General features: G+C 44.7%; 1 protein-coding gene across 5 annotated transcripts in view; it reads left to right on the plus strand.

Moving 5' to 3' along the window:
• CIT (citron rho-interacting serine/threonine kinase) overlaps positions 1-26,402 on the plus strand; it is a 52,712-nt gene that overhangs the window by 16,055 nt on the left and 10,255 nt on the right. For all 5 annotated transcript variants that reach the window (XM_078857602.1, XM_078857599.1, XM_078857598.1 and 2 more), the window contains 32 exons: positions 131-317; positions 1,038-1,143; positions 2,700-2,843; positions 3,336-3,455; positions 4,284-4,454; positions 4,878-4,931; positions 5,060-5,113; positions 6,005-6,145; positions 6,513-6,638; positions 7,061-7,156; positions 8,125-8,241; positions 8,930-9,039; positions 10,266-10,347; positions 11,855-11,947; positions 13,207-13,404; positions 14,089-14,142; positions 14,369-14,566; positions 15,213-15,406; positions 16,122-16,257; positions 17,051-17,155; positions 17,375-17,515; positions 17,610-17,717; positions 17,890-18,052; positions 18,229-18,390; positions 18,937-19,074; positions 20,401-20,581; positions 21,703-21,794; positions 22,821-22,925; positions 23,501-23,670; positions 24,695-24,775; positions 25,431-25,566; positions 26,102-26,241. In XM_078857602.1, coding sequence (XP_078713728.1) covers positions 131-317; positions 1,038-1,143; positions 2,700-2,843; positions 3,336-3,455; positions 4,284-4,454; positions 4,878-4,931; positions 5,060-5,113; positions 6,005-6,145; positions 6,513-6,638; positions 7,061-7,156; positions 8,125-8,241; positions 8,930-9,039; positions 10,266-10,347; positions 11,855-11,947; positions 13,207-13,404; positions 14,089-14,142; positions 14,369-14,566; positions 15,213-15,406; positions 16,122-16,257; positions 17,051-17,155; positions 17,375-17,515; positions 17,610-17,717; positions 17,890-18,052; positions 18,229-18,390; positions 18,937-19,074; positions 20,401-20,581; positions 21,703-21,794; positions 22,821-22,925; positions 23,501-23,670; positions 24,695-24,775; positions 25,431-25,566; positions 26,102-26,241 — 4,103 coding nt within the window. The remainder of the gene's footprint in view (positions 1-130; positions 318-1,037; positions 1,144-2,699; positions 2,844-3,335; positions 3,456-4,283; positions 4,455-4,877; positions 4,932-5,059; positions 5,114-6,004; positions 6,146-6,512; positions 6,639-7,060; positions 7,157-8,124; positions 8,242-8,929; positions 9,040-10,265; positions 10,348-11,854; positions 11,948-13,206; positions 13,405-14,088; positions 14,143-14,368; positions 14,567-15,212; positions 15,407-16,121; positions 16,258-17,050; positions 17,156-17,374; positions 17,516-17,609; positions 17,718-17,889; positions 18,053-18,228; positions 18,391-18,936; positions 19,075-20,400; positions 20,582-21,702; positions 21,795-22,820; positions 22,926-23,500; positions 23,671-24,694; positions 24,776-25,430; positions 25,567-26,101; positions 26,242-26,402) is intronic.

The raw sequence follows: 26,402 nt of genomic DNA on the forward strand, positions 1-26,402 counted from the left end.
TTCAGGTGGAACCGTCATAGCAAATTAAAATCTAGAATTAACTATTACAACGCAACCATGAAAATGCACGCAGCGATTGAACAGCGCGGTGCTTTTCTCCATTTTCTCTCTTCCCTTCCCCATCTGGCAGTGCCTCCTCCCTTCGTGCCACCTCTGCAAGGTGATGACGACACTTCGAACTTTGAGGAGGTGGAGAGGGAGCGCCCAGCTGCCCCACCGACGCCTCGCCAGCTGAGGCAGCCTGGCTTCTCCGGGAACAACCTGCCCTTCATCGGCTTCTCCTACAGCAAGGCCCTGGTTGGCCTTTCACGCACCGAGTAAGCAGGCTTTTGCCGAATCGCTTACGATTCGTTATCGTCTTTTGGGCCTCCGCCAGTTGTGCAGGTTGTGATTCTTTTTTTTATATTCATGGTTGCTTAGAACATGCTCAAAGGCCTAAAAACACAAAGAATCAGCAACACACTGTAAAAGCCGTTGTACTCTGCTTCAGTAATCTCACGTTTATGCTCCTTGCTTTCACCAAGCGATGTGACGTACGGTCAATTAGCCTCGACGAAACCCACTGTGTGGAGAGGTCCTCATCCAGGAGTGGATTGACTATGGGCGGCACATGTACCCTACATTTAAATGTCATTTTGATCATTAGGTATGTGACTGTTTCCTTTGCAATCCAATAAATTGTCACGATTCCGGGTCGTGATTCGATTCAAGAATTGCATTTTTAAAATCGTGGTATTTTTTAGCACAGAGTTCACATAAAATAACTACTTATAACATTCGCTTAGAAAATTATGAAACACACCATTCAATGTAAACGATAACATGAATTGCAAATCATTGAGATGTGCCATAGAATATTGAATACTCATAAAAGTAATAATATAATTATTTGAACATCTCTTTATACATGTTATAAATGTATGCCCCTTTTTTCCCATATGTACATTTTTATTGATTATTTCACTGTGGGCACAGGCATGGTTTCACTGACAGGTGATGATTTACATTGACACTTGTGTACTTTGACACTCCCGCAGGTCTGTTATGTCGGTTTTGGATTCCCCAGCCAAAAACAGTTCCATTGAGAAAAAACTACAAACCAAGGCCAAGGAACTCCAGGATGCACAGGATAAATGTCACAAGGTAGACCACAATGCATCTGTGATACACATTACAACTTGTGGGCACTATAATAGAAATCGATATTGGAAAACATTAATAAAGTTTGCTCACCTGTGAGAGTAGGAAATGTGGATGGCTGTCTGCAATAATATATATTTCCTGAGAGCTATGAGGTGGTTTGGGAAGGCCTTCATTCTGCAGTGGATTGTGAGCATGGCCGATGATACGCAGTATTTAGCAAGTGGGTTGAGTTGCATTGCTTCGAATTCATCTGTTTCACAATGTAGTCTCGGGGATTAATGTCAACAGATAAAAAAACACAATGCTTGATATGTGCATAAAAATGGACATGGAAAAACCCAAATGGAGAAATTGGAAGTGAAATTGAAATTATTCTCATAGAATATCAGAGATATACTGTATTTGTTCTCAGAAAATTCAACACAGGAAGTGACCAACATACTGGTGCAATGCAACTTCAAACTGCAACTGTGTCCACTGCTAAATGAGGACCTCCCTAAGCCGTTTGAGGTGTCGTGGCTATTTGGCAACACTTCACGACGCTGGTCAGTGTGGGTTTGTGAAGTTTGGAATCCTAGCCGAGAATCACAGTATAACAATGGATGTTCTCCACTGCCCTCTGCTGACCATCACATAGCCCCACAGCTACCTTTGACAAATTGGTCTGCATGGTAGTAACCCATTCCAGCACTGTCCAGGCTCAACTTTGCTTAGCTTCTGAGATCTGATGAGATTAGATGCATCTCTTGCGATGTCGTCATAGTAAACAGTATGATACAAACTAAATATTTGTTTCATTTTGAGCTGATTAAATCATAATCAGCATTTTTTTTAGTGATGGGCCAGTGCTTATATTGTTGGGCAAATAATGATGCTTCAAAGAGACTGACATTTCTTCTTCCACGGCACATCTTACATTATTCATTAACCTCTTTGAAAGAATCGGTGGCCAGTTTTTGGTGGCTTTGGAGGATATATACATATACAGGTAGTCCCCGACTTACGATGGAGATGCGTTACGACGAACCCATCGTAAGTTTAAAATATCGTAAGTCGAAAATGGCCGAGCCTATCCAGGAGTCTTAAAGAATGGTGATAATTTAGCAAAACAGAGCAATTTACAGTACCGTACTGTATAAACTATATACTGTATGTATTTATTAATTACAATACATGCTTTTTTCACAAAAATTGGGCTTTGAAACACAAAAAACCAAAAAATACACGCGCTAACACCGTGACAACTTAACTCCGTCGACCGCTGGTGAGAGTGAGGCATGACACAAGGCGGGAGATGCGTACAGTACATCCCGGCAGCGTCCCAACATACAGTATCGTACCTCGTACGCTGCTGCGTTTGCCTGCCGCGCGAAATGTAAAATATTTTACAATTTTGTCATCGATATCGCCATCGTAAGATCGAAATATCGTAAGTCGGGCCATCGTAAGTCGGGGACTACCTGTACACACTGTACATCACTGAAATCTGTCGTGTGTTTCCGCTTTCTGCTATAGTGCCTTCTGTTGTCTTGTTGCCGCTGTGTTCTTGCGTTTAGATGGAGAGGGAGCTGGAGGGCCAGCAGAGGAGAGTCCTTGAACTGCAGTCTGATCTACGTCACAGGGACAAGGAGCTAAAGGCTGTTGAGGTCCACAGGGGAACACTCGAAAGAGACCTTGCCATGTACATCACCGAGTGCAGCGTAGGTCCCACTTTGTTCATTCTTTCGCACTGAACCCGTCGTGGTTTTAATTCAAAACGAAGCTGAAATGTTTTTTATATATCACTTGTATGTAGCTATGTTGAACTTCTTTCGCACTGTACGTAGCCAACCATGCTAATCGGAGGTGTGGGGGAAGGACAAACTAAACACACAAAGCAGTTCTAAAGAAATTGGTTTTCAATCTAGATTTAAAAGTGCATAGCTCCAGTGGCTTGCTAATATCGGAAAGAAGAGCGTTCCAGACGGCTGCAGAAGCGCATCTAAAAGCGTGCGATGCAGCGACCCTCTTTATTCGATGGTCAGCCTAAAAAGCCGCTGCGAAAATTGCGTTCAAACACATATAACGCCAAAGATGAGCGCTGTTAGTTCGAATTGAGCGTGCATGGTCATCGTTACGCTACAACATAGATATCTCAGAATGAATGTTTAGGTCCTAGCGGTGAATTTGACACCGTGGAATCGTCGTTGCAGAGCCTAAAGCGTGGGCTGGAGCAAGCACAGCTTCAGGTGTCACAAGAGGATGATAAAGCTTTGCAGCTGCTGCAGGAGATCCGCGAGCAGAACATCCAGCTTCAGGAAATCCGCGAGCAGGTGAGTGTTGTGAAAGTCCTCTTTTAAATCCCATACACCTGTGCGGTGGATGACGTTAAGCTGTGCAGGAAAATAACGAGTTAAGGGTGAGTAAACGAGTCTTGTGTGGTATGCTAAAAGGTAAATCTTCTGATGTTAATGGTGAATATCAAGAAGGTGATGTATGTACAGTATGTCCAAATGATAAGCCACTTTTGTTAAGCTGTCATTTGTGGCCAGGTCGCTTTTGAGAAATAAATTCATACCTCAGTGGGCTTTGTCTGGAAGGATGGGGGTCGTTTAGTTTAATTTGTATGTGTTTGGGTGATTTGTTTTCCTTTCTTGTACTCTGCACTCCTGTCGTGTTTTGTATTGTTTGTTGGAACGTTCTTACCCCGTGCCTCGACTGGACATCTGTGAAAAAGAGCTTTATAGCTCATCGGATTCTTCCAGTATAAAAAAATGTTTTTATTCTGAATGTTCAGACCTTTTGTCATTCCACTACCGGATGAGGGCATCCCCTTATCGTGTGGGTCATAGGAGTTATTGGAGTTATTTGACCATACTTCACCATGCTGGAGAGTGCAGGTTGGTTAAGGCATGGGATGTAGGCGGGGTGGGTGCATAGTACAGAACAGCATATTTTGCTGCACTTTCCTCTAACAACGTAGCCTCAACAGACCATCTCTTTGATGCACGGCGGTCACCTATCCGTGCACTGTCCAGCCTCAAACATGCTTGGTTTTTGAGATCGGGCGCGCAATCCGGACGAGTTGGGTCATAGACCAGGAAGTGATGCGCGGTGCCTTCGCCTGAGGGCTGCTATGCGCGTTGTGGCCGACGGAGCAGGAGTTCAACTCCCAGCTGGAGGAGCTGCGTCTCGTGGTGAAGCAGCTTCAGGAGGAGCTGTGCGTGGCGCACCGGCACGCCGGCCTCGGCGACACGGAGCTGAGAAAGGCCCGGACGGCCGCTGACGATTACCGCCGCAAACTCGTCGACTATCAAGACAGACTCAGCAAGGTTGGTGCTCGTAGACTTAAGCGAAATGCGATCGCGAGCGCGCGCGCACGCGTGAGTGCGGTGGAGGTGGCTTAAAGACAAAATTAGTTTGAAGTGTTGGCCAAATATCACCGTAAAGAAGTTTTGCAAGTTGCTTCAAATTCCTTGTCGATGTATACAGTGTATAGTTAAATAATTTGTTTATTTTTCTCTCTCTCTCGAGCTAAAATTATTTCCACGGGCTCTAATTGTTACATTGTTGTTGCCGTCGTTATAGAATAGCAATACGGCGCTGGCAAATTGTGTCGGTGCGTGTAAGAATGTGCTCACGCATTGTGCAAAACTATGTTTGTAAGAGTAATGTGTTTCCATGAATACAGTACAACGTATTCTACCAATGTTGACATTTTGAAAAGCGGTAATTCTATTTGTTTTGTTTGACAGACCAGAGAGCAGAATAAGACCGAGGTTGCTGCTCTACAAAGTGAAATGGGAAAGGTGTGGCTGGTTTCCCATGGTTCTATCATTTGCTGTCATTATAATTATAATAATTTTTGTATTGTGAATTAATTTCAGTTCATGCATATAATATTATTAACGTGCCTGTTTTTCTTCTTAATTTTTAGATAAATTCTGAGAGCCATAGGAAAATAAATGAACTTCAAGATAAGCTCACTAAGGTTGGTTCCAATTATGATGCTGTTCTTTCTCCTTGCCTTTATTTAAAAAAACTAAATCATCTCCTGCTTTTTTTCAAATTGGCAAGAAAATCGGAGAATTGAGATCGTTTTTCCCAGAGATTCCAATTTTAGTAAGCACTTCCAAAATGCCGTGAAACGCGTTGAGAACTGGGTCGACTGTGGCCACGGCTCTGATGATGCCAAGGGACCAGCAACGAGCGGGACTTGTGAAGGTGTACTCGACGAGAGTTCACACGTTTCTTGAATTGAGCAAGCTTGTAAAAACTTTTGAAAAGAGACGATGAGAATTTTAATGCCAGTCAAGCTGCACGAGGGAAGACGCAGAACGCGACTTGTTTTGACCTGCAGTATTGCGATTGCACACCTTGTGGGTGAAACGAAACAGGGAGTGACGTTAATGAGAACAATAGCCATGGTAGTAGCGATAAAGAAGGTGACTAACCACAGGTGAGCGAGTGACTACGGTTCAAGAAGCGAGTGCTGGATTATCAATAAACTTGATCGCTTTAAGATGAATTCTGTACACTATGCAATTGGAAGAGAAGCAATCCACCCCAGACATGACAGCGGTGGCTGGATATTTTCTGCTTTGGTTAGCAGCAGTAGTAGTGGGCGTTTTATAATACAATCTTGCTGTTGCTCTCCAACACACCGGTGTCTGTACTAGTAACGAATTGGCATGTTCTGTTTACGTGACAAACCTTACTAATTGGCTGTGTCGGGTGGTGGCGGGTTTAACGACACATTTATATATTCACGCGATTTAACCCCCCAAAAAAAACCTGTATTATGGACGATATTGGTCGCGAAAGCCTACTACGTGTTAAACTGGTTTTGTAATCGACGGCTGTGTCTGGTGGCGCGCCGCAGGCGGTGCAGGCCAGCGCCGAGGCGACGGAGCTCCTGCAGAACGTGCGGCGCGCCAAGGACCAGCTTGAGAGGGACGTGGAGCTGGCACGCGAGAAGCACGGCAACAGAGAAAACATGCGGCGACGGCTCGAGGAGAGCGAGGTACGGTGTCGTTTCGCGTCCTCGTCAGTCTGTCGTTCAGAGTTTCGTGACCTCACGCGATGCGTAATGTCCGTGATTACCAATGATTGGGGGAACGTGGCCCGTCGGTGAAGTATGTCGCGTTAGGTTGAGCGGAGGTGATGGAAAGAACTGCTTCTCGGTGTCAAAATTAGATACTGTGAATCATTGCTTTATAAGTCCAGAGTAAGTTGATATTGTTTCTGCTTTCATGGCTGTTGAGCTCGGTATGAAACACAGTTTTATTTTGAAACAAAGTTTCCTTTCATAAATTTTGGTTAAATCAAATATTGTATTTCTAGCCACGAAGCGTTGTTGGTTGTCATCCTTTGCCACATTGCATTTCAAGGAACGGTGCAGAACTCTGGAAGGTCAGCTGAAGAGGCTGGCAGTGATCGAGAGAAGAGAGAGCAAGCTGAAAGAAGATCTACATACCAAGTCCCAACAGACACAACAAATGGCAGAGAAGATTAAGGTATAATAATAGGGTTGTTCCCCTTTTTCAGTTTCAAGGACAATGCATATATTATCAGAGTGTGTTTTTTGTTTGCATTTTGACTGCAAGTATTGTGGTTAATGCAGACATGAATCCTTGTAAAAAGGGTTCAGTTTTGTTGCCAGAATAAAGGGGAACAACCCTATTATTATAGTTTTGTACTGGCAAAGGAGGCCTAATGATGAAGATTAAGAGACATTATTAAGTGCTTTAATATGTGTCTCAATATATTGTTCCAGCAGTGCCGTAGGATTAAGCGCAGTCGGCAAATGTGCTCTTTTGAGTGCCCCCCGCGTATGATAAAGAAGCACAAAGCATATTTGCTGGATTAATAATTCCACCGTGGTACAACGCTTGCGATGTTGGTCTGGCATACCATCTGAGACTGCTATACTTTCCAGGAATTGGAGGAGCAGTGTCGAGAGTCAGAAATCAGCTGTCGGCGGCTGGAGGTCCACGTCAAACAAAAGGAGCAGATGTACGAAGAAAAGATTCGGGTGAGGATCCTTATTGTGTCTTGTTCTTTAGCATTAAGATGTCCCCAATCGTTTAATGACTGCATAGATTGTTGGGCAGAGTCTGAAAAATCGATGCTACCTTAGAGTAATGGTTCGCCGCACACTGGATTTACAATCCAAAGGTTGCCGGTTTGATGTCCCGGTGTGGCAGTTTAAAGCATCGGCAAGTGTTCACATCCTCCGGCCTTTGTCCACCCGGCAGGATAAATGGGGACACACCAGTCGGCCAGCAGGTTGCTTGTGGTGGGGTAACGTCTGGGTACTCCTCTTCCAAGACACCTATGTGTGTACATGTGTTGAACTTATTTCACACCGTACATAGCCAATCGTGCTAATCGGAAGTGCAAGAATATGCCACAATACCCTCTAGAGGGGCTTCTCGTCACTTTCGCCAACAGTAGCGTAAGAAAGTTATTGCAAGGCTGCTCCGTCTATTTTATTTCTGAAAAATCTACTTAAAACTCTTTGTTGGTTGTTCAATGTGTACTCCTTGATTACAAATACAGTACAGGTTAAATTCAGGTTGAAGGTGCAACTATCCAGTATCTGCAAACCGAACTATCAATTTAGTGGAAACCTTCAAGAGAAGAAGCTGTGCTTGGTTGCTGACTACATAAGCGCATTGAGGACTGGGGCAATAAACAACTTCAAACAATATTCTTGGTTCTTTCGGTGAAGTCGCGTAGAAGGGAAATAATAAAAATAAAACTATTAAATTATCACGACGTTTCGATTGCAACACAAGCAATCATTTCAGGTGTGAAAACCACAGCAAGAAAAAGTTATTATTTCCCTTCTACGTGACTTTACCGAAAGAACCAAGAATATGAATCCCTGCAGACACGAAAGCTTTAAATCGAAATTTAACTTAAACAATGCTCAATGGCCATAAAACAAGTTACATTGTACGTGCATTCTGACATCGTGCTTGCATATTTTGGTGGCAGGTTATGGATACACAAATGAAATTAGACTTTGCAGACAAAGAAGTCTTGGAGCAGAGTCGAACGAAACACGAAGAGGACGCAGTGGAGAAGACCAAAGTCTTGGAGGACCAGAAAGCGGTCAGTGCACTGTGAACATCACAACTCAACTCTCTTGTCTTGTGTATTATTCACGTGATTAATTGTATTTCACGTGTGTCTATATTTGTTGCCATTAGTTTTATCTTTCATAGTGTGCAACAGTTTAAGCCAATGCTGAATTTGTCCTTTTTTCCCATTAAATCAATACCAAACTGTTTGTTCTTCTGCCAAGTGCAAACATTTTCTAAAAGCATGGCTATGTTACATAGTTTTGAGAAGATTTCGATCTAGAGTTTGCAATGTGATCCTCATCCTCCCTTAACATCTGCTGCAGGACCGATCGATAGAAGTAATTTCCTACTGTAGTTTGCGTAAATGTCACCTGTAAGGAAAAGTGGCACTTAATAGTGTGGTGATCAAATTCCGCTGTAGTCGTAATATTACCTGTGTGCCCATTCCTGAATATTTTTTGGTTGCTGGATGATGGGAGCTGCTCGCTGAACAGAAATACTACCGCGTTTCAGTTTTTGCCAAGTGGTCGGTGGTTTCCGTGATGGCGACGATGTTTTTTTACTCGTGCGTATGTTTTTTGCGGTTGTCCTGTGCAGCTATCAAATGGGTTTTTGGGTTGTTCCGCATGTTGTTTGGCTTGAGGTCTGAAACTTTCCTCAAATAGCTGAGAGCTTCTTCTTCATGTGTGGTCTACTTTGCTTTTCTTTCCAATCAGACGATCAAAGCCATGGAGTCAAGGATCCGCGCACTGGAGCAGCACATCACGGAGCTGAGCGAGGCCAACAAGATGGTGGCTAACAGCAGCATGTACACGCAGAGGAGCATGTACGTGCCAGCTGATGTGTCTTAGGTGCACACGTGTACGTGGATTGCCCCTTTTGTCAGTCCACTGTTGGATGGAGACCTCCGCACACTGTGCGGGTCATGAGGCTTATATTGAACAAACGTCACGCTGGTTGGCGCGTATTGCTGCACTTCTGGGCAAATAAAGTTGCACGTGGCTCTGCAACTCTTGATAAATTTGGTTAATTCCAGTTTTAAAATTGTTGTTGCACGAGCAACAAATGCTCTTAATGGATGGAATCGCTTGGTCGTTGTGGCAACGTAATGCTCTCCTCACATCGCAAACATTTCTGACTTCTATTGTATGTGTGCCAATCTTTTTAAAAATGAAACTGAATTAAAATATCTTACAATTTAACATCACTCAATTTAAGGAATTTGCCCTTCGTTAATTTAACACATTTGCACACCTCAAATGTGTCGATTTATTTTTCATGAATGGGCCGAGCAGGTGCCTTTTCTTGCTTAGATGTCTGGCTGGGCTCTGTTGGCTGGGTGGCCCAGGTGAGACAGGAGTGTGGGGTCCGGGCCTCCTAACCTGTATTAACGATTAAAGGCAGGCCATCATTGACCGCAATGGCTCAGTAATATGCACTATTTAATTTCTTCGGAAGCAAAGTTGCATCTTTTTAACATGGGATGTTGCGTAACATTTGCGGAATGATATATAGTTATGTGAAGTGCAATTATTTGCACTTGGTAACTTTATTCGTAAAGTTGGGACATTCTAATAGTGAGTGGTAGGGTGTTATGTGCCAAAACCAGTCACGACACTTTTCCAGCTTAGTGTTATTTTCAGCCTTTCAATCCAGCTATGTTATATCCAGCAATGAGTTAGGTTATTTCTGAAAGTGCATTGTCACATACACTGGTGAGACTTGGCCATAAAGAACGCTGTCTCTGGTGTAGGCCAATCAGTTTCAAAGACAATGCATATATTGTCAGAGCATGTTTGTTTGCATGTTCACCGCAAGTACGTGTGGTAAATGCAGACTTGGTTCCTTGCAAAAGGTTTCTATTTGGGGTTTGAACATCTTAACACCTGTTTCATTGCCAGATAAGGGTAAAACCTATTATAATTTTTTCACACTTTATTTATTTTTCCGACAGCTTAACTGCTCTTGAAAACCAATGATGAATATTTGAAAATGCTACCCTGCAAATTTTTGTATTTGTTTGTAATTGCACTTTTTTGTGTGAGAATGCAGAAAAGCGCAGGAGGAGATGATCGGTGAGCTGCGGCAACAGAAGTTTTACCTGGAGACACAGCTGGGCAAGGCTGAAGCACAGGTTTGTTGAAACTAAGGTGTCATTTTATGAAATGAAATGGCAAATATAATTTGTTTTACTCTGCTACAATAATTTCCTGGACCTCCGATTAGCATGGTTGGCTACGTACGGTGCAAAAGAACTTCAACATACATGCATTGGTAAATTTTAGACCACCCAATTGAGCAATATTCTATTAATCAAAAACAACATGGCCTTATGCAGCTAACTTTGTTTGGCTTTTAAAGTAAAGATTATTTCTAAAATTGTCACCGGTAATCTAGTTGAGTTGACGAGCTTTCAGGCTTCCAGCCATACTATTTATTTGTCCATAATAAAGGTTTTTGGATTAGATCGCGTTGTTTATAAATGTGTCGCAACTCTCCACTACCCGACACGGCCAATCAGTAAAAAATGTGTCACGTTGACAAAAGACAATATTTCACTAGTTTAGCCCACCGGTGTGTTGAAGAGTGGATCCACAACATTTACAATTTGAGTAGTACGACGTTTCGTTGGAAATTCCATCCAGCATCTTGGGGCGATTTGCCAGAATAGTGAAGCCATCCACCTGCTTCCGGTCTTAAATAGTGCCGTATGACGTCACCATTGTTGAACCCCATCAGGATTCGAGATCAGAGGCGGAGGTGAGGGTGTATGCAATTATGTAATAGATCAATAATCAGCCACTTAGCATGTGACTCACCTGTAAGGAATTGCAATGTGTTGTGTATTACTTAATAATGCGCTTCCAGGTTGCGCTGAGTCTAAAGTTATCACAGTGATTACAATTATTTGAATTCTTCTCAATTTCAATAGATTTTCTAACTAATCTTGGCCAGTCATAATTAGTTCTGCATAACTCTTCAACGTTATCAAAATCGATTGAATGTCCTTGTTGGCAAGCATGCTCTGCCACCGCTGACAGCTGTGTTTGGGAGAATTTAATATTCCTTTGGTGTTCTTTAGTCTTACGCTAATGTTACGTCCCGTCTGTCCAATATATATTTATTTGTGTTGGGGTATAATGATAATCATTTTTTTAGTGCCACAGGATTCGTTCATTTGAAGCAGCTCATTATGTAATTTGGAAACCCTGTGCACAGCACAGACGTGGAGCTGTGTAAGCCCCTCCCGAAAGAAATGTGAAATGTGCACCACTGGCTCAGGCCAGCAGACAATTGCACTGCCTCACTGTTGTTTGAACCAAATGGCGAAGGCATTAAATAAATCAAATAAAATAGAATGAAAACAATTAAAATTAAATCAAATTAAATCAAATCAGTGATTTAATTTAATTTTAGTTGTTTTCATTCTATTTTATTTATTAAATTTTTACCTACGTGGCTTTACCAAAAAAACCAAAGAGTATGAATCCTTGCAGTCACGAAAACTTCAAATCTAGAATTGGCGAAGGCATATTTAGTGCATTTAGTTTGGTATGCTGTGCATAGGTGTTTTACCATTCGATCTTGTTTGCCCCCCCATTCTATTAATTATTGTACAAAATCCGTGCTGTGTGGTGCAGGCGCGTGCGGCAGAAGAGAGACTCCAGCAGAGCCAGGAGGCCAGTAGCGTCGCTCGCACAAGGGTGGCGGAACTCGAGGGCAGGCTCCGTGAGGTAACAGCTGACTTTATGCTACGACTGCGTAGCTCCCGACAGTTCCCTATCGTGCTTTCCCGCGCGTTTCAGAGGTTTGACAAATCTCGCTCTACGTGCTGGAAACTTGTTCAGACGCTGAGAGAAGGATCTAAAAGAAGCTCGGCACATGGAGCGAAAAAGGTCATAAGTCGTGCAGAACTTCGCGTGCTGCGCAAGCCGCAGACACATCGGAGGGCTCACTTACCACACTTGTAACCCTGCCTATGAGGCCTTTGTATCGTATTGAATGGATACATTTTCACAGCGCTTCCAGATAAGGTTTTGTTTTGGTTTTACCCTCCAATGTTTGAGACCGTTTGAGTAAACATTTCCTTTTGGTGGGTAAAGAGAACATTACCACGAAGTCCTGAGCAATCACAATACATATTGCACAATACTAATGCAATGAAACCAATTATGACGAATTCATGGCATATTCAATCACTCAATTCTTACATTTAACTGCAATGATACGTTGTACCAAAACTTGGTCTTACAAACCCAAGAAAGGGCTTTCGATTAAAAAAAAAACTTGTTCAAAACGTATTTAAGAAACTATTTTTAGAAACAAACTGTACACCAAAGGTTCGCATCGTACATTCATGAATGCAAAGTACGACATTTTATCTTGTTGCACTGCCTACTTCTGACCACCACACTGCCTCACAACCACTTATGACAACTGAGCATGCGTGGCGATCACCAATTCAAGCACTATTCACACTCAAATCTTACTTAGCCTCCGAGATCTTGCGAGATGGGGTGCCTCCCAATTGCGAGATGATAACTACCTCGCCTGGTGTACAGGAGGTCGTGGGTTCGATCCCGACCATGACTCCTTTATATTCGGAGTTTGCATGTTCTTCCCGTGGTCGTGTGGATTTTTCTCCGGGCCCTCCGTTGTATCCCTCCACATTTATAAACATGCGTTTACAGTGTTTGGCTGATATACATTTCCACGTGATCAGCCACTTTGAGCTATAATTTGTGGCCAGGTTGCCTCTGAAAAAGAGCTATACAGCTCAATGGGTCTTACCTGGTAAAAAAACAAAGATTTGGTCATAGGCTATTTCTACGCACAGTACAGCATATGCATATGTCAGAAAGTATGTGGTGGTGGTGATTGGTACGACGGCGAAGTTGCATGTATGCATGTTGAACAACTTTCACACGCTACGTTGCCAACCATACTAATCGGTCGCATTGCTGGCGGACCGATGACTCGCGCCGCGGTTCAGGCTGCATTTGCGGCAGAGCAGCGGAAGCTGGACGGGCAGCGGGAGGTGGGCGAGGTGGCTCTGCAGCTGCAGGAGCGGGAGGCCGAGCTGCAAGCTGCGCGCGCCAGCTGCTTCGCTCTCGAGGTCAAGCTGCGCCGCGTGCAGACCGAGCTGGACGAGACGACGGCCGAAGCAGAGGAGGAGATCGCCTCGCTCAAGGTGTGTCCCATCGTCGCTAGGGGCAGTGGGCAGCCAGTCTCGACAGAATGCGCTTGGGATGCGCTCCCGGTTTCCAGCTTACAAAAAAAAATCAGGACTGTTTATGACATGTTGGGCGATCCGAAAAAGATGATTATAATTGTTTTGGATTATTTTGAAAAAGGAACGGGCGTCATTGTTACGACATCGTTTTCACTGTTTGTCTGTCAAAAAGGGTGTCGCGTAGCTTCGAGAGATGTCACTTTGGTGGGCTCGAAGACACAATTATCTAACAATGTAAAGAATCCAAAAGAGTTCTGATATTTACTTAAAATCCGAATTTTTTTAATCCTAAAACTTATCTCGATTAAGCACAATTTACGGTCATTTTCCATGTTGATGTGATGGTTGATGTGATGAGCTGTTTATGAACCACCAATTAAATACATTTCCTGTTTCTGTGTGGGATGCCCAGTATTTGTGTTTGCATTATGGAATAATAACTCGAAGGATATGAGATTGTATTGAATTCTGTTAAAATTAAGTTTTGTTACAACCTCTGGCACGGTAATTCAATAATGAAACTTTCATCTGTATTAGATGAGCTAAGTGTGAGATATGTCTATTCAATATTTTTGAAACCTGTGTAATATTGTATCCTCTAGACACCCCGTGTAAGCTTCAACTTTGCTTTACCATTTACAGGCAAGCAGAGATGACATCCAGAAGAAGTTTGAAACCCTGCGAGAAAGCTGCTCGGTGAGTGACTTTGTTGTGAGGTTTTAATAAAACTCATACTTCATGGCCAGTAAAGGCTTCAGTTTGTTGAGCCAAAACCAAGTCGGATGTCCCCAATTACGAATGATCAAACACCGAAATAACGCGGCTTTACTGTTCATACAACTGCAGAAAAGCGCACGTGGAAGCTTAACTGTGAAGCCTCTTGTATTCCGTTGACGTGGCCGAGCGTATTGTGCGCTCGCAGGTGATCACGGAGATGGAGGAACAACTGGGAGAGCTGAGCCAGGAGAACCTGGAGCTGAACAAGCAGAACTTCTACCTGGGCAAGCAGCTGGAGGAGCTGTCTGGCGCCGCGCTGGAGCGGGGTCGTGCGCAGAGCGAGGTGGAGGGCCTGCGTCGCGAGCTGACCGCGCGTGACGCGCGTCTCTCGAACCAGGACGCGGTAGGGGACCTCAGTCCATAAACACTCTATTTGCTGCCGCCTGCACTCGCCAAATGCGTGGTTATATGCTTCATTGTTGTGTCGTGGCTGGCGACTGGTGCTTGGGGGCTTTGCATCCGTCAATTACTTGGCTCACTGATGATGGGGGATGAAGTGTTTAGAATGAGAAAGAAATCTCTTTGCCGACCTCATCCCTACGAGTGAAAGTAATAAGCCTCCAGGCTGTAATCTTTGAGAATCCCTGTTTGAAACGATTGGTTTTGCATTATTGTTGTTGTAATCATAGTCTTGACGACATTTTAGCCACATTTTTTCTTTTTAGCACGTATGTATGTACGTTATGTTTAAATAATTTGGCACCGTATGTAGTCAACCCGTGCTAATCGGTCGCTCCGACTAGTCACAATAAATGTATGAGATGTAAAGCATGTTTGGTGGTCTCCTCTCGATTAAATGAGCCTTGGTAAGGCAGGGGTGAAACGGGTGCACCACTGCTTCACGCCCTCCGTTATCTGTGCTCATTAAAACGATTAGTGTCGGTGCCACGAACTTTGGCTTAGTAATTCCCGTTGCTCTAAAGAGGTAGGTAATGTAAATGTATTTCTTTTTTGCCGGCTGCATTCCATCTGCGATTTCACTTTCGTAGACTCTCAACATGCTGAAGACGACGTGCACAGAGCTGGAGCAGCAGATCACCGACTTGGAGGGCTTGAACGACGATCTGCTCGCCAAGGAGCGCGCGTGCGAGAGCTCTCGCTCCGCTCTGGAGACGGAGTGTGAGCGGCGCGAGCAGCGCGTGCGGGAGCTGCTGAGGCAGCAGGATAACGACCGGCAGAACAGGTGATTCACCGCCACCGCCGCCACCACCCGGCCAACAAAGCTATCGGCTTTGTCGATTCTTCCTGGGTAACGTATGGAACGCACGACTTTCTTTCGTGCACGTCGGTACGAATGGGCTCGTGGTTATAATGGTAAAATCTCCAACGGCTCTCTGATGTGTTTCTTAATGCGGCGGTCGTGGACACGCTCCAGCTTCGTCGCGTGTCGACGATGCTGGAGCGTAATAATAGATAATAATTTACAGTTCTGTTTTGGTCGACTGCTAGATGAAGGCCGTCGCATACCGTGTTGTTCCAGGCGCTTGTTTGGCCATTCGCCACATTGCGGTTTGGTTCAGTTATCATTTATTTCAGTTTCATTTATTTGGTATAGCCATGTGAGCCATTCGGCTCTTGAATCGGGTGCAACCGCAACACCTGGTGAAGGTGGCACCCAGGATATCACTCGCTAATAATGATAGCCATGGCTTGAATCCAACTCTGATCATATGGTCTATAATTCATTGCTACTAACACTTGGTGTGGCAGTTGATATGCATCAACTTTGGGAGGGCTTGATATTAATTTTACCTTTGTATGAGCATACGGAGCCTTCGGTCTAAGAGAAACCTTGTTTGTGGTTGTAAAACATACAATACTGCATAGATATTGATATGTATTGATTTCGACTTGTAACATGTATTGTTCTATCATGTGCCCGTCTACTTGTTTTTAAGGATGCGTGTTGAACAGAAGAGTGTGGAGTTGCGGCAGGCCATTGAGTTGGCAGTCCGGGAGCACAAGGCTGAGTCCCTCGCTCTGCAGAACATAGCCAAGGAACAGCGACTGAAGGCCGACAATCTGGGAGAGATGGTAATAATTTTCTAAATTGCCATTATTTTCTTAATGTCATGTAATGTACAGCCCTTTGTCAATCCACTACTGGATGAAGGCCTCCCCACCCCTTCGATCATCGGGGGCCGTTTGACCATACTTCACCACGCTGGTCAGTGCCGGTTGGTGAATGGGCAGAACAGAATCAGGACAGTTCCCGCTCGCCCGGAATGCATCAACTTTGGAGGGCTTGTAGCTGCTCTCTCGCTGGTTCAGCAGTTCCACTGCTGGTTTAAATTTTTTCCGCCTGAGGACGACCGCTTGTGTTGCGATCGAAACGTCGTGATTTATTTTATTTTATACCTACGTGACTTTACCGAAAGAACCAAAGAGTATAGATCTCAGGTTGCTTGATTAATAGCATGGTGTGCTAACTACTGTGCCACCACTCTACCCCAATAATCCTTTAGTCTGAATTGAAATAAATGTCAAATAACAGTATGGTACAAATTTAAATTGTATATTATGCAAATGCAACTTCATCTCAAGATACCGTACAAAAAGTTGAACATGTACATCATGAGGTTAAAAGGGAGGCATTTATTGCTTTAAAGTAAGGTGCGATCGAAATCAGTTCATAGATGGATGACAGCGAATCGAAATCAGCAGATAAGAGGCAAATCTGGAGCCTGGATTCGAGATTGTATTTTATTCAAGAAATTAACGTTATTCTGGTGCCGTGTTTAATGCAGTTGTGTGACATGCTTTTAAAGAGGATACTTAATGATGGGCTGTTGGGTTGGATGGTTAAAACTGTACTCCTGTCTCACAGCTCAGTAACCTGGAGAAGAAGCATGCCATGCTGGAACTCAGCTCCAAGGGTCTGCAGCAGAAGCTGGAGACGGAGCGGGAACTGAAGATGAGGCTCATGGAAGAGGTTTGCGTTGCTGCCGCACTGCAGTCTTGCCACTTTGCTTGACCGACAGGGTTCCAGGACCACCACCCTCGTTGACAATCTCATTGCTGTGACACGTGAAGTTGAAAACGATCTGAAAAAGCATTATCACGGTATAGCTAACTACAGATTGTATTTTGCGGAAACACTATCCACAATTAAGTGACCTTCACGTGTCTGCTGCTGGCCTCTACGTTACAGCAAGTGAAACTGCAGCAACAGCTGGATACGCACAAGACACGCATCCACCGGCTGACTCAGGGTCTACAGGAATCCCTGGACCAGATCGATCTTCTCAAAACGGAGAAAATCGATTGGGAGAATCAGACCGAGAACTTGCAGGTGAGTGGTTGCTCAATAGCGGTAGTTTTGCATTCGTTCTCTGTGCTGAGGCACCGCGTCGACTGAACGGTGCTTTTGTCGTTCTGTGTCACAGGTGATGTTCTCACAAGAGCGGGTGAAGATGGAAGGAACGATCGGTCAGCAGACAAAGCTTATTGACTTCCTGCAAGCTAAACTGGACCAGCCCACCAAGAAGAAAAAGGTAACTAGGCTTTTCAAATTACAGTGATATGCAGAGGGCAGTTTAGAAGGATGCTATTTGAATCTTGTAAGGATTATTCCTCACAGCAGCGACCGGGTCCGCTTTTGGACCCAGCCGCTGCAGTGATGACTTGTACGCACACCTGAGAAGACGTGTACGCACGCCTGTGCAGGGGCTGTTTGGGTGGAAGAAAGACGATGGGCCCACGCCGCAGCAGCTGCCTTTGCCGTACACGGAGCTGAAGGCCGCTCTGGACAAAGAGAAGAGTCGCTCGAGTGAGCTGGAGGAGATGCTGCAGAAGATTCGCGTGGAGCTCAAAGCTGCACGGGAGGAAGGTGAGACCCTGAGCCACATCGTGTTTTTCGGAGAGCTGAGTGTTTATTTTAGGCAATCATTTTGCAAAATTATCAGTATTCTATGTCTTTTTGCACCTCCGCTTAGCACAGTTGGCTACATACGTTGCGAAAGAAGTTCGGCACACGTACATCCCTGTTCTGTAATGGCCCCACAGCTGCGCATCTCAAAACCGTGGACCACCAGACAAGCAACGGCTCGGCAAACACCCAGCAGCAGATCATCATGTCGGCACTCGTGTGCTCACCGGGACATCAGCCCAGCCCCATGAGTCTCCTGGCTCCACCAAGTCACAGGAAGCAATCGGCCACTCCAGATGGTACCTCACGCTTGCATCGAGATGAATGTAAATGTCAGTCTCGAAATGTCTTTTAAAAAATTTCAGTGGCTTGAGCAGCGGTGCATATAATTCGTAAACTGCTTATAAACCTGACGAACTGAGTTCGATTCCTGGCCATGGCCAACGTGAACCATTTCTGGGTTCCCCCTTCACCAACCCACACTGACAAACATGGTGAAGTATGGTTAAACGACTGCCGTGACAAACATGGCTTGGAAGAGGCCTTAAGAGGCTCTTGAGGAAGCAAATGACGAGTGTATTTTAGAAGCTTGTCTTTTGAGTCAACACTTGTATACACTGATTTTGTAGTGTAATGCTGGCGGATGATTGTTAAAATATTGCTCGATATGTTATTGTACATTTGACTGCAAGGACATTAGCGGGTTAGTAAAGGATCTCCTGTCCAGTGTGGATAGGAGCTGAACTTTTAAGTGTACCTCACGAATAATGTTCTCGGTGTTGGCGTCATTCCTCTGTGACGCAAAGAAGCACTGCTCACAGCTTCGTTTTCTTCTGTTTCTCCAGAGTTGGGGCGCCACATCAAACAGAGAATGCATCACAACATCCCACATCGCTTCAGCGTCGGCCTCAACATGAGAGCCACCAAGTGCTCCGTGTGCCTGGACACCGTTCACTTTGGCCGCCAGGCCTCCAAGTGCCTCGGTTTGTTTTAAAGCGTCTTCGCGAACGCCATTGCCCCCCCCCCACCCCCCTATTGACATTCGTGTGTTCACATGTACAGTGACGGCGGTGTGTATATAGCGTAGGCGTGTATATAGCAGATCACAAGTTGAATACGAAATTTAGCAATTTTTTGAAATACGTGGTCAACCAGGTTGGTGTCTGACTGTGTTGTTGGCCGACCGGTTTTGCATCACATTATGTTTCTAAGGTTTGTTGAGTTCTCGTATCCCATCTTGTTGTTGTTTGCCTCCATGCAGTTTACCGTTCTCTGTGTGCTGTGTGCTTGGTGTCCCCCTGTGTGTTCCCTTGCTGTGTTTTGCCCCATTTCCACCTGATGATGATCGCTTGTGTTGCGTTCGAAAGGTCGTGATTTATTTTAATTTATTTGGTTAAATTTTTTTTCTGCATACGTGACTTTACCGAAAAAAACCCTATGAGTATAGTAATTTCTGCAGTCACGAAAGCTTCAATCCTATAACAGTGGTTCTCAACCATTCTGGGCCCACGAACCAATGTCAACTCTCAATAAAACATTTTCACTGACCACCGTGCTCCGATAATAGATGGAACAAATGTAAAACAATGCTTTAAATCGTAGTATCTGCAACAGTAACATGGATCACTTCCAGCGGCCCTATGGGCACCACCAGTGGTCCAAGGCCCACAGGCTGGGAGTTTATGAAGAAGTTCCCATCCAGCACATGCATTTGAAACGTCGGATATCCATCCGAACGAAAGCTATGAACTAAACAATTTTTATTTTACCAGGTAAGGCCCACTGAGCTCCATAGCTCTTTTTCAGAAGCGACCTGGCCACAAATGATAGCTCAACAAAGTGGCTTATCATGTGGACATTTATAGTTGCCAAATACTCTAAATGGATGTTTTTAGATGTGGAGGGAAACACCAGAGGAGCTGGAGAAAAATCTACACGACCATGGGGAGAGAGACATGCAAACTCTAAATATACAGACGTCAGGGTCGGGATTGAACCAGAGGTCGCAATCGGGTACCCGATACCCGTACCCTACCCGATACCCGGCTACCCATACCCCGCCGGGTACGGGTGTCCGTTTGCGACCCTAGTGCGGCCGGGTACGGGTAAGGAATCAAAACCCGTTTGCGACCTCTGGATTGAACCCATGAACTCCTGTAAATAAATAAGAGGTAGTTAAAATCTAGCTACCGTGGTGCCAATACGCGGTATGACCCGAAACTACATTGGAGGGTTAAAACTACTTTAAAATAAAAACACGGAAATGCAATTCCAATCTCGTCTGCCGTCTGCCTCGCACGCGTGCTTAGAGTGCCAGGTGATGTGCCACCCCAAGTGCTCCGTGTGCCTGCCTGCCACGTGCGGCCTGCCTGTCGAGTACGCCACGCATTTCAGCGAGGCCATGGTGCGCGACAAACTCAATTCGCCCGGCCTGAAGCTGCCTGAGCCACCCCACAGCCTGCGCTTGCAAGGGTGGATGAAGGTGCCTCGGTGAGTTTGTGTTTAAAAAGAGGTTTCCAATACTGTACATGTTTTTTGTGTGAGTAAGTGACGTTCACTATGCTAATTGGTTTTTTTACCCTTCTATCTGGCAACAAAACTGACACCTTTTTTACAAAGAGTCATGTTTACATAGACCACAATACCTGCAGTCATAATTTTTTTTTGCATTATGACTGCAGGTATTGTGGTCTATGTAAACATGACTCCTTGTAAAAAAGGTGTCAGTTTTGTTGCCAGATAGAAGGGTAAAAAAAACAATTATATATTTACTGGCAAATGAGGTTCCAATGGTGTTCACTATGCTGTTAGGAAAATGTGTAAAATGCATATGAAGTATTTTTTCCCCCCCATATAATTTGTAAAATTAACGCATTTACAATGCGGTTGAATAGGTTTTTGCAGTCCATTGTCAATCCACGGCTGTCAACTCCGCATGCCGTGGCAGTTTTGAAGATTTTTTTTTACCATATTTAATTTTTGGTGAAGCGGAAAATGGCGTAGAACCAATTTAGATATTGCCCACGACTTGATGTTAGCCGTGGCCGGGCATCGGAAGCGGGTCATCGGGCTCGGAGCAGCGCAGTGTGCTAACTACTGCACTACAACATGCAGCCCATTTTACTTAACAGTCAGTGATGTCTTTAACTTGTGTATGTTCTCTGATACATGCATTCTACTCTTTGCTTTATTGTAATTCCAAGTATATATGCATGCTTCTTTACATACTGTGAACTTTTGTTATATTTTATTTGTCGCCGTTCAAGTTTCCAATCCAATATATCATTGCGTATAATATGCACCTATTTCAAAAGTTTCTCTTCCGGCACATTGGTATCTAAATTTTCATATTAGAATTCAGTTTTCTAAAAGCACTTCACCCTTATTTGACACCTTTTTATTTATAATTTTCATCAGTAAATGTATCGATGCAATCTCGGTGTAAGTTGTTCTTTCACTGTAAATGGCTTTAATTCTTTAATATGTTTTTTTCATTTAGGTATTTGTTTGTGAGAACTTGTACGACTGCATCAGTTTCCACTGAATCGAATGTTTTCTTGTAGTCTATGAGAAATAACAGCAGCGTTTCCACTCTACCTGCTCTGTCACAGGAATGGACGACAGGGGTTGCTGGGTTGGGACCGCAAGTACTTGGTGCTTGAAGGCTCCATGGTCAAGATATTTGACAATGACAACATTGACTGTAAGTTTGCATGTTTCTGCATTTTTTTTTTTACGTTCTCTTTTACATCTCATTTTCAATTCGTAAATGAATTTTTTTTTTCCCAATTCTGCACAGCAGATGTTGGCCGGTGGTCCAAGTGGTAAGCTCAGTGTTCCTCTCGTAGTTCCGGGCGGTAGTCCTGCCGGTCTGGATGGTAGTTCTGGTGGTCCTCGTCGTAGTGCAAGGGATCCCAGTGGGCCAAATGGTAATCTCAGTTGTCCCTAGTGGTCGTCTGAGTCCCGGTAACCTGAGTGGTCGTCCGGGAGATTGCGGTTGTAGTTCTGGTGGCCTTGCCGGTCGACCCCAATACAAGTATTGTTCAGAATCGCCATTGAATCGTGTCCCATAGGCATAGGCCATAGATATAACATAGGCACAGGCCATAGATATAACTGCTCAACGTGAGCTATAAATGCTCTGATACTTGTATTGTCTTTGTACTTTTCACCTTTTGACACTCTCTGGTCTGACACTGGTGACACAAGGCTGGAAAGAAGGCTGTCTCTGGTGTGGGTCAATCAGTTTCAAAGACAATGCAGAAATTATCAGAGCATGTTAGTTTGCATGTTTTACCACAAGTACTGTGTGGTTAATGTAGACTTGATTCATTGCAAAAGGTATCTATTTGGTGTTTGAACATCTTAACACCTATTTTTTCTTGCCAGAAAGGGTTAAACCTATTCTTATTTTTCATACGTTGATTCTGGCAAAAAAGGTCCCGTAGATATTATTAAGCAAAGTGTTTTGTGTGTGTCCGTCCAAAACTGCTAGAAATTGGCACGGAAATGATAACGCATCGTGTTGCCCTTGGGCAAAAAATGTACCTTTTTACAAGAACTTGTTCCAGTCTTTCATAATTGTTTTATTAGCTGGAACAGCGAGTACTGGAAGGCGGCTTGCTTTGTAGGAACCGTTGTGATGTTTAAATTATTTGAGAGTTTCGCGAGACGAGTCTCACGACGAACCCTCTGTGTGTGTGTTGCGTGCGTGCGTGCCTGGCCACAGCTGGGGCGCCGGCTGTGGATGAGTTTGATCTCGTGCTCGCCGATGGAGATGTCACCGTTCACGGAGCAGTCAGCCCGTCGGAGCTGTCGAACACCGTGAAAACAGGCAAGATGGAAGTCGTCTGTTTTCATAGCTACATGTGCGACTCTCAAAATTAAACGTAATGAATAAATAAATTCCAGCGTTCTCAACCAACCGATGGATGTGGAGGGCCTACCCAATCCACGTCCGTCATGGTTTTGTTTTTACCATACTTCTCTATGGTTAATGTATGGGACCAGGACATGTTCTGATATCACCTGCCACTGATTTTAGTTGTGGCTGTGAATCGAACTTGGGGCACTGAGTTTGTAGTGCAGCACGATAATCCCCGTACCCATGCTCAATCCTGTAGTGAAGGGGGGGAGAGGGGGAGGCCTTTGACTTGATGCATTGTAAATGAAAATGATTCTTTGCGTTAGGCAGAAAGTAACAGATTTTGAACCCTAGTTAAAAACATTATTTGTCCATTTAACAAACTTCATCATCCATAACTATAAACCAGCCTAATTCTTGAAATAAAAAATTCATAAGCTGAAGCACATTTCCCTACCACCATTTGCGATGGTTAATAATCCATCGTCGCGAGGCATGCCCTCTGTTCCCCTCGGGATGCACCTGAACGCAATCCGTCTGTGCAGACATAGCGTACGTGCTCAAGCTGGAGTCGCACCCCCACACTACGTGCTGGCCGGGCCGCATGCTCTACATGCTGGCGCCCAGCTTCCCCGACAAGCAGCGCTGGGTGACAGCGCTCGAGTCGGTTGTGGCGGGCGGGCGTGTGGCACAGGAGCGCGCCGACGCCGACACGGTGCGTAAGTCTGCCGATGCCCTGTGTGTGTACCTGTGTGTGTGTGTGTTAGTGGTGCATTGGTCAGTCATCTCAGTCAATCATCCCCATGGCACCTGGGTCTGTCCCGAAACCTCCTGCCAGCGGGCGTTCGACACTTCACGTGGCCTTAAAGCGTACTTGGCTAAGGCACAAGCGCCGTGGTGACGTCACCACCACCTAGTGTCGAATGGCAGTTGTTGTGTGTGCTGTACTGGCCTTAATAGGTGCTCGCTAACAGCACTTGCCCCAACAGTCTGTTAAGGCTATGCAGAGGATCTTTGTTTGTGTCTGAAACTCACGGGGGAGCGGTATTGTAGCATTTAGCGCACTACACTACGAACCCTGCGACACGAGTTCGATTCCCGCTCATGGGCAACTCCAGTGACAATTATTTAAACCGGTTTTGGGCCTCCCCTAGGTCAACTCGGCCTCAAATGAGTACTGCGGTGTGTAAACATCACCACTGGGGAGACAAAGGCTTCCGGGTGTGGTACTGGCCAGCCATGCCCCTGTGTGCCATGTGGCACAGGTGGTTCATCTGCAAGTCATCTCAGTTTATCCGTAACACCCTGAGTTCTGTCCTTTGATTTGCCCACGTGCCTTCGATTTTCGTTGTAAATCTCTGTCAAATTCTTCTGGGGCAATTGTAATAAAAAAAAAATTCGTGTGAGTGCCCTTCGATTTGTACGATACATGTCCATTTGTGTGTTTGTTTGTGTGAGCTTCCATATAACTGCATTTCTTTGTCCATTTTTGGACTTTGCAGGGCTCTGCGTGATGCTAAAAAAAATGCTGCATGGGAAACCAGGTGTGACGAGTCCGATTTCTGTGCAACAGTTGTGATGTCGTTAGAATCATGGATAATGATGATGTTGGAATCCAGTGCAATGGTTGAAGAAAGGGGAGACATTATGAACTATAATAAGATGTCCGAAGATAAATTGGAATGCAAACGTACAAATGTTCATTTGTGTTTAATTGTGGGAATAATTTCTTGTTACAGAAACTATTGGGCAATTCTTTACTGAAGCTTGAAGGAGATGACCGATTGGACATCAATTGTTCTCTGCCCCTTACCGATCAGGTAACCAATGAGTACAGTGGCTGCTCGACACGAATCGACGTCTCACAGACAGATCTCGTTAAAGAACCTGTGTTAGCCGAAGCCTAAAGACTCGATTGGTACGTTCTTTTCTGATTAGTATTAAACATTGATTGAATTAATCTCGCGTCACTTATGTTTAGCCCATCCTGTTTACTGGAACACACATTGTATGAACTTGTCTGAACTCTGAATCATGTAACATGAAAGACTTTTGATGTATGTTCTGGCGCAGCAGCGGGCGCAGTGGTTCATGCACTGCACTAAGACACCAGCAACCTGAGTCTGATTCGCAGCCACACTTAACGTTGGTGGAAAATGGTAACTGAACCAGTGCCCCTTCACCAACACGCACTGACCAGCATGGTGAAGTCTGGTCAATTAATTCCCATCACTGACACGGCATGGGGTGGCCTTCACTTAACAAGTGATTGACCAAGGGCTGTCAGTCATATTTATTAACAAGGTATGTCTGCCTTAAATTAACAATGTGACGAGTGATGCCGAGGGCAGTCACAGAATATTTGTAGTATGATCCATTTCAAAAGTATGTAACGGATGAAGGTGTTAATTTAGTGGCTGGAATCGCTGAGTTTCGCTAATACTTGTCGGCGTCTTCAACATTGCCGTCCTGCAGATTGTGCTCGTTGGAGCTGAGGAGGGCTTGTACGCATTGAACGTGGCCAAGAGCGCGCTCACGCATGTTCCCGGCGTGGGAAGTGTGTTTCAAATTCACGTTGTCAAAGAGCTGGATCAACTCGTGATGATTGCCGGTATGAATTAGGTCTCTCTGCTCACACATTTTTCTTTAACATATATTTCTTCCCTTGCGACGAACGCACAATACATCCCACTCGTAAGTCTCAAAGTAGAGAATAATTGAAAATTGTAAGGGTTGAATACGTTTTTTCTTCTTTTCCCCAGCGATACAAAATTGGAGATTGGCCGTTGTTTGCAAGGATTGTGGTGGTAGAGTAGTCGAAGGCGTTGTGCTTGACGTGTGGGTGTCGTAGCGGCGACGTTCGAACACAACTGCCACCCTGGTTAATACTGTGGGCGCGTCAACCGGTGAAATGCACGCCGCCGTCTGCCTAACAGTGGACGTTAAAAGATCCCGTGATGTAAAAAAAAATGTAGGCCCACGTGTGTTGGCGTCACGGACCAAATTTGAAAAAATTACCCCAAAAATCGCACAAAAACGGTGCCCCCCCCCTTTCTGGCAAAGTTCATCTTTGCAACATGGTGCCTTCAGAGTAGCTAGAATACCATATGTACGGAATAATCATTGTGAATTCTTATCGTGAGCAGGCGAGGATCGTACCCTGTGCGTGCTGGACATTAAGAAGGTGAAGCAATCACTGGCACAGTCCCACCTGCCCGCTCAGCCTGAGGTGCGGCCCAGCATGTTTGACAGCGTCAACGGCTGCCATCTTTTTGCCGTGGGCACGGTGAGTGTTGGTAATAACAATGGTGCTCCATGTTTTTATGTCGCATCATTCATGCAAAGTGCATCTAGCAACGCTGCTCAAACCACAAACACAGAGGTGCAGATTATTTTTATATTGATGTATTCTGCCATTGTGTGTTTGTAACATGTGTTCAAGAAATT

This window comes from Lampetra fluviatilis, chromosome 6 (genome assembly GCF_964198595.1).
Source record: "Lampetra fluviatilis chromosome 6, kcLamFluv1.1, whole genome shotgun sequence".
Lineage (NCBI taxonomy): Eukaryota > Metazoa > Chordata > Hyperoartia > Petromyzontiformes > Petromyzontidae > Lampetra > Lampetra fluviatilis.